Source organism: Thermobia domestica, chromosome 8 (genome assembly GCF_964235325.1).
Source record: "Thermobia domestica chromosome 8, izTheDome1.hap1.1, whole genome shotgun sequence".
Classification (NCBI taxonomy): Eukaryota; Metazoa; Arthropoda; class Insecta; order Zygentoma; family Lepismatidae; genus Thermobia; species Thermobia domestica.
In genome coordinates this window covers 14,258,031-14,265,941 of record NC_137461.1, presented here as the reverse complement: position 1 = coordinate 14,265,941, position 7,911 = coordinate 14,258,031, and the positions used below count along the sequence as shown (strand labels likewise).

Below are 7,911 nucleotides of genomic sequence, written 5' to 3'. Positions count from 1 at the left end.
GTATTCTTATTGTATATTAGCCGAGATGCTTATTCTTTGCACGGGTAGAATAGGCTGGTAGAACTTACTGAACTCCACATTTCAATGAAAATGTAATGATAAAAATCTTTAGAATAATTTGTTTCTTGGCACAGATGTCTGAACCCACACTTTCCACTTACGATATGCCCTCTATTCAACAACATGGTATGAATCCAGCTTGAGGTAGGAACTAATTACGTTCTAACGGATCAACCGTTTTCCCGTGATGCGATCACGAACAACACAATAATGTTGGATTGGACATATTGTTTTTTACCTTCATCTCAGTGGAGTCTGAACTGATAACAGCATCAGCAGTGTCACTATTCATCTCAGTGGCTCCGAAACTGATGGACTGGACACTAATATCGCTCGTTCTCCATTACGTTTATGCGTGTACTCCCAACCCTCACCCCATTGGCGATGGTTAATGAAATTAAAGACTTAAACGAGAGTGTTACAATTTATTTCAGACACCTCCAAAACTGTGAGATTCGACACTAATATCGGTCGTTTACAATTATTTTTACATGCCATCCTTTCCGACTCCACCTTCTAAGGGTGCAAGGCGTGTCTTATTCGTCAATGGGAATGTCACTATTCATTTCAGTGACCCCGAAAACTAAGGATTCGACACTAATATTAATTATTTTTATGTAATGCCTTTCTCACCCAACGGGGTTCATTCCCCACAGTATTCTTCCCAGGTTATAAGTCACAGTGTACTAAGTTTGGTTGAAATTTCTCCAGGCATTCCCGAGTTAAAATAACATACATACATACGTTTTATATATATAAACAATAAATTAATAGTAGATTACATAAAATTACCCACCTCTTTGTTACCCTAAAAAATTGTCTACTTTCTTCTTTCCAGAAATCGAAATGTAAGGGATTATCAATGGTTCAAAGTATATTCCTTTTACACGGAACAAGAACTTGGCTTCACAGATTTCTTTCGTGCAACAAGAATATTCCATAGTTTCATGAATACAATAAAACAAGGATGCTTAAGCTGTATTTTAAAATATACATACAAAGGTGTTTATTCACAGTTCCATTGCCAAGGGCCCCAGAAGATAGGAGTTCTGAAATAGGAAGTACTCGTCAAGCCCTGTCTAGAGGTACTGTTCTTTTGGCCCTAAAGCCTCAGGATGCTTCTCACATATGCTAAATACGGTTACATACTGATCTTATTCCTATATTGATTTCATTCCTAAAACCCCAGTTTCTCTAAAGCACGAATAACCCCCTTACCTTAGCTGCCTTTCCGACCAACTTGCTGAGGCTTTAGGGCCAAAATAACACTACCTGTAGATAGGGCTTGCCGAGTACTTCCTATTACCCCTATTGGTCAACTTCTAACTTTCTGCGGCTCTTTGCAATGGAACTGTGAATAAACCCCTTTAATAAAACCCAATTTTGTGCAATAAAATCCACTTTTAATTTTTTAACTTACATTTTTTAGACAACTTTAGTGTTTAATTCAACTCCTAGGATAGAAACATTTTTCACTCAGCAAATGCTGAAATCGTCAACAACAAAACTGAATGTCGTGCGTTACGCCCTTAAAGGAGACAGGTTATTGATGGAAGTGACTGTAGTAACAGTAAGAGTCCTCGAGTACTTTGACAGGAACCACGTTCAGTAGTCACACACATATATATTACATATTTTATTCTCATATATAAAGAGCACACTATTTTGTAATGAAAGTATTCAATATTTCTCTAACTTTCCCAATCTCCAAGCACATGCAATAAATCTTAATTTAAAACATGTAAGTGGTGACTAAATACATTTTACTTACCTAACAAACGCAACGCCTCGTGGCATTCCTGTTACTTTGTCCTTCAAAATGTTCTTCTGTACGATGGTACCGAATTTACCGAACAAGTATTCTAGCTGTTGGTCGGTGATGTCCCTAAAGATAAGACAAAGACATTAAGAAAAAGCGAAAAACGAACTCGTCGACTCCACATAAATAAATAACGATCAGGATGTTACCAACTTAGGCCACACTTGAGAGATTGAGACTTCATAGGCTATGATTCTTCACATCTTAGTTCCAACACAGGATTCTTTACGAACAGTACCCAGAAACACGTGTAATAGCTCAAGCTTTTAGAACTGTTCTTTTAAAATATTCGACGAAACAAGTTGCTGATTTTAAGTGAGTATGAATTAAAATCTGTAAGAGGAGGGACAGAAAGAAACGAACAATCAAGTGGACTAGTGAACATTACATCGTCTAGTTAGAAATTTGCACACATTGTCTATTAGAGGAAATGTTAGTTCGAATGCCACAGAACACAAACCACCATATAGGCCAGGTTGATTATAGTGTCTGTAGAAGAGTGCTCATAGTAGTTTGAAGGACTCTGGGCAGTACAACCAGTGTAGTTATGAGCATCCACTGTCAGAGGATTACAGTCAGTCTGTGATTCCCGGACGATGTCAGCGAACGCCTATTATGTAATTAAGTGAATTGGAACTTAACCCTATAGTAGGGCTACAATAGGCCGGGATATGGTGGCAGGCAGTTTCTACACTGGACTTGATCCTGTGAGGCACCGGGGAGTGCATGAACAGAAGAATCGTCGGACCGCCTTGATAGAATGCGATTGCCTGGGAAAACAGAACCACCGTGGTCTCCATGTGGGCCCACAAACACCCAATAATCAAATAACGAAAGCAGGTTTATATTCCCGCAGTTCTCTCGTACGATTAATTATCTCCAATACCTGGATGTTTTCCGAGCCTTCCAGCTGGTTAGCACGTGCGTCTTTGGTGCAGGGGGTCCGGGGTTCGATTTCCGGTGGGAGAGGACTGAATTTTGAACATATGGTAATTTGGATTCCATCTTGAACTGTAGGTCTACGTCTCGTATAGCCTTAATGCTGATAGGAACACTAAGATCCTACCCAACTAATCAGTACCTAAATGTTTTCGGTGGTAATTAGCAGTATGTGTCGTTAGTGTCTCGGACGCGGTGAACAAAACATTGATTATTTGTTAGAACAAACCAATATTTACAATTTTTTTTTTTTTTAACTGAAATTGCAGAAAAATGAAATGAAATGAAAATTTTAATTTTAACGTCCCACGATTATGCCGGTTAGGCTAAAGGAGACGGTGATAATGAGAAATCAGTGAAATGGTGGAATGAAGAAAGTGGGAGGAAACGGGAGAACCCCGAGAAAACCCACGAGCACGGTGTTTGTCCTCCACAAAGTCCACTGAAATTGCAGAATAACGAACTACAAAAGTAAAAGAAATATTCACAAATTTACAAACAAACAAAACTTGTTATCGTACGTATAATCTCAAAATTGTGCATATTTGAATGAAGAACAGAAAATTTAAGTCTGAAGATAACGTGAAGAGTTCTGCAGTGTAACGTGCCGACTGCCAACTGCAAATGCGTGCTTCTCAAGCTGTTTGAAACAGACTCAGTGAAAACCTATGCTGAATATTCCTCTAACTAGAGTAAGTTGTCACTGCACCTAATAAAATCCGTTTTGGTTTCGCGTTACCGCCATATTGTTTCAATTTCCGTGTTTTACACTATACTATAAGAATTAAAAACTCTAAAACAAAGATCTAGATTTTGTTCTACCAAATACCTTAAAATCCTTACCAGAAGAAAAAGAAATACACGATCGAAATATTGTATACAATTTCGAGAATAGTACACATTAAAATTACAATTTTAAATACAGAGAAAAATACTTAAGACTCTCAACATTCACAGACACTTCATTGTCGAACACTTAAAAACACAAGTTTGTACACTTTTCGAATTTTTTTGGTTTAAATCATTTATATGTCAAGCTTGGTTTAAATCAACTAACCCTGACTATAATATAGCACTCATCCGCAATACTAATTTATTGATGAGGTATCATAGGTGCTTGAACTAATGACTGCCAAAGACATATGAGCTAACGAGCAACTCTATGGCCTATGAAACCTTGAGTTCAATGCCGCTTTCATAAAAGCTCTCAATTGGCTTCCATCCTTAGCCAACTGGATCCAGTTTCTACTTTACATTCCTATTTCTGCGAGATCCATCTTAATATTGCCTTCCATCTGCGCCTAGGTCTTCCTAATGGTCGTTTTCCGATTGGACTTCCAGTTCAAACTTTGAAAGCGTTCTTACTTTATTCCATTCTGGCTACATGACCTTCCCACGTAAGCCTCCTAGATTTGATGACCCTAATAATGTTTGGTAAACGATGTAAATTGTGTAGTTCCTCGTTATGAAGTTTCCGCCATTCCCCATTCCCGTTCCTCTTGGGCCCGAATATTCGTCTTAGGATCTTGTTCTCAAATTCTTTCCTTAGAGTAAGCAACCATGTTTCGCAACCGTACAGAACAGGCATAATTATCGTTTTATATATTTTAAACTTCAAATTCTTCGACAAAATTCGGGACGATAAAGGATTTTTAAATGAATAATAAGACGAATTCCCTGCTTTCAGTCGACATTTAATTTCTTCGTGAATATGGTTATGGCCTGTTAATACTGATCCTACATATTTGAAAATATCCACTTTATCGAAAGTATTATTTAATATTTCAGACAGATATAAGGACTATTCTAAAATTCCCAATACCCTCGAAATAACTAACGGTGAAGCATCTGGAATCGAATTGACATTGAAAACAAATGGGGTTATGAATTGTAAAGAACCAGACGTAAAAGACTGAATATCTATTCAAGATCCTTTCTGAAATCTTTCAATTCTCGGAAACATGGTAGGGAAAAGAAGTATTCAGACAGTGTACTAACACGCTCAGAAACTTCAACTATCACCTCACTTGTTTAAGATTCTGATTGCTGAAAAAAATCCTAATATCTCTGTTTTCGGCTCTCCCCAGGAGCCCTGTTCACGAAGGATATAAGAGGAGAAGAAAAACAGACATACCATATACATAAACGGGACGAATTGACAACCTCCTTTTTTGAATTCCGCTGAAAAGTGAGGATGTGCTTGGCGAAGAACTTAATATTTGTTGCATGGGATTTACATACTAACAGCACGACAGGATTTACATACTAACAGCACGACAGAACTACACTTACAAAATAAACTGAAAAAAGGAGCTTAGGAAATATGCCGACATAAAGCATCAGAAATGCAATGTAATGCGCTCCACTGAGCTTACTTATTATACACTAGCTGAGCTTACAAATACACATACGGTCTCAATTCTAATTATCTTGTAATCTTCAATCCTCCAACTTAAACTTGCAAATTTGGAGTGAAGCGATAGACCTTCATTATTTATTCCAGTTCTTCGGTGATTATTCCTCAATGGATGTTCGATCGGAACACGAATCCTTACGACACTCAGCGCGCTCTCGAATCACCACGTCAAATTTGGTGAGAATGGTTCAGGTATCTCGGAGTATCCAGACAACCGAAAACCTAAGTCGATAATTACTTCTACGTTTTCGTAACTATAATAAAGAATGACCAACCGAAGTGTGATGTGTAGCTGTATGATTGGATGAGTAAAGACGATCAAGAAGCTACGATTTTTTTTCCATTTCTTGCGATGGGTTGGCAGGAAAAGTACAGATTTTCAAAATGCCAGGAAAAATAATACTTTTTTTTTTTTTTGATAAAAATAAGGTTATCTTTCACTACCTCAAATTACTTACGGTATTGATGACAAAATACCTGCAAACGTGAAAGAGAAAAGAAAGAAGAAAAATAAATATGAACACAAGGGTTTATAAAAAAAGAGAAAATTACCGTGGTAAATTTTGAACATATAAGTTTGTGTCCTTGATCTCTTCCCCCGATGGTCTCGCGTACGAAACTTTAAGCCTTTTGTTTTGTACTTGAAGACCATTCAACGTTGTGATAGCTCTCGCGGCATCATCTGGCTTCTGGTAGTTCACGAACCCAAAACCATAGCTGTAACCAGTCTGGAACAAATAATATGAATTAGAGAATTTAAACATATCATACATTACTATTATTACAAAAGAAGTATACAGTTTCAACATGGGAAAATTGAGATATTGGTAATAACTTGTTACTGCGTTTTAGAGGAAATCTTAAGTTTTTAAAAATTATTATCTTTTACAGTATTTTTTGACAAGGGAAGTGGGTTAAGTGGTACGCGGAGATCGGCACTCGCACCGAGTACACTTTACATCTGTAATATCTCACTTGAATGGCGCCTGTAGGGTAATTTGCAATTATTTGAAGATACCATCTGAAAGTCCGAAGAATGACAGTAAAAAGTGCGAGCTGGAGTTTGAAACATCGTTATGCTTCCACAACTGTCTTTCCGGTTTCACATTATGCCGTGCACATTTGAGAACCATATGCATGACAAATGTTCTGTCATGAGTAGGAATGAAAGTCACCGAGACTAGTCTCGATCTCGAGTGTAAACAGCATAATGTGATACTAGAAAGACAGCTAATGACGCATAACGCATATTTTCACTCCCAAACGCGCTTTCCCCCCCCCCCCCCACTGCCATTGCAATGTTTCAGTTCCATAGCAGTGCTGTGTATTTTCTCCACTATATTGGATTCGCCAATACATGGATTTTACACTTTTGGTATCCGATTTATACATAGCGACGTCAAGTATTTCTATAAACTCAATTTCAGATCCATAGGTTGTTTTTTGTAATTTGTGCCCGCCATTTTGTTTTGTAAACATTTGATGTCAATGTCAGATTTGTATTCTGCTACCTTTTATATATACACACCACGTCTCAGAACAATTACATCACAGCTTCCTATTTTGTGCACGTTTTTTTGTGTTTCGGAGTGTACGGTCCCTTGTTCGGATCTTCAAATGATCGCCACGTCCCCTACAGGCACCACTCATTAGCGATATTTTACATATGAGGTGTCCTCGGTGTAATCTTTCCAAAGATATATAGCACATGCAGATCCTCGTGTACCATTTCACCCACTTCCATTGTGAGTATTCAATACATGAACCATGAGTCACACTTCGCAAAGTATTGATTTTCAAAAGGGCAGGCACGTAATATTTTTTCATTAAGTAAAACTTATACAAATATAAAGTTATCCTTCAATTAATGCATATTCTCAAGACCTCAAAATTACTTACTGTTCGATTAGACAGTTTTTCATACCTTCCAAATGTTGAATTTCAATATAGAATTCTAGTCAATTTCCTTTACTAATATCACTTACGTTATGCAACGACTGAACTTTCGCAAGCAATCATGTTCATGGGCTCTGTTCAAACGATGCACAAACACTGCCACGTTCATTTTAACATACGCAGTTGCCCACAGCTTCTAGCTTTGAATAAGCAGCCACTGATTCAAATTTAAAAATTCACACGTAGATCTTGCTAACTGGTTACTTCTCAGACTTTGTTCACAAATTCAAGAATAAAAACCGCCTTCACTACTGCGGAAACTATCTTATTTACGCGATTCTAAGACGTACTTTTTTTGTCGTTTTTTTTCCCCTCCAAACTCAAGGTGCGTCTTAAATCTGTTATGCAAGATTAGATGGAATTCTGTCAAAACTTGCTGATCTCGTTAGTCACGATTCTGTAAAGAATATGTATTTTGTGCGTACGAACAGAATACAGAACTAAAATCGTGCATTTTACGCGAAATAAAAACCCTTTAAAATTCGCCCGCAAACCCGTGGCAAATGGAAGACATTAGTCACTCTTGTGAATTTACGACAGCGGAGGTTGTTCCTTCTTCTATACCGTAAATTCCAGCAGTAAGTTCAATGTTCCTTTATTTTCTCATAACATGATTTGCTTTCGCATGTTTATTACTATTCTGTCTTTTTTTCATTTTTTTAAAATCAATGCAGTGTTTTTTTTTTTCCTTGCCAAGGGTGCGTCTTACATTTCAGGAATT

At 37.4% G+C, this 7,911-nt stretch overlaps 1 protein-coding gene across 7 annotated transcripts in view; it reads right to left on the bottom strand.

The window, feature by feature from the left end:
* LOC145692699 (protein sex-lethal-like) overlaps window positions 1-7,911 on the bottom strand; it is a 272,232-nt gene that overhangs the window by 243,055 nt on the left and 21,266 nt on the right. For 6 of the 7 annotated variants that reach the window (XR_014132629.1, XM_081768107.1, XM_081768101.1 and 3 more), the window contains exons 3-4: window positions 5,787-5,962; window positions 1,832-1,945 (exon numbers count right to left, since the gene is read on the bottom strand). Coding sequence is in view for 5 of the 7 variants with exons in the window: in XM_081768107.1 (XP_081624233.1) it covers window positions 1,832-1,945; window positions 5,787-5,962 (290 nt within the window). In the remaining 2 variants the exon portion in view is untranslated. Of the gene's footprint in view, window positions 1-1,831; window positions 1,946-5,786; window positions 5,963-7,911 lie in introns of those variants that run through there. The other variant, XM_081768102.1, reaches the window with a different exon arrangement.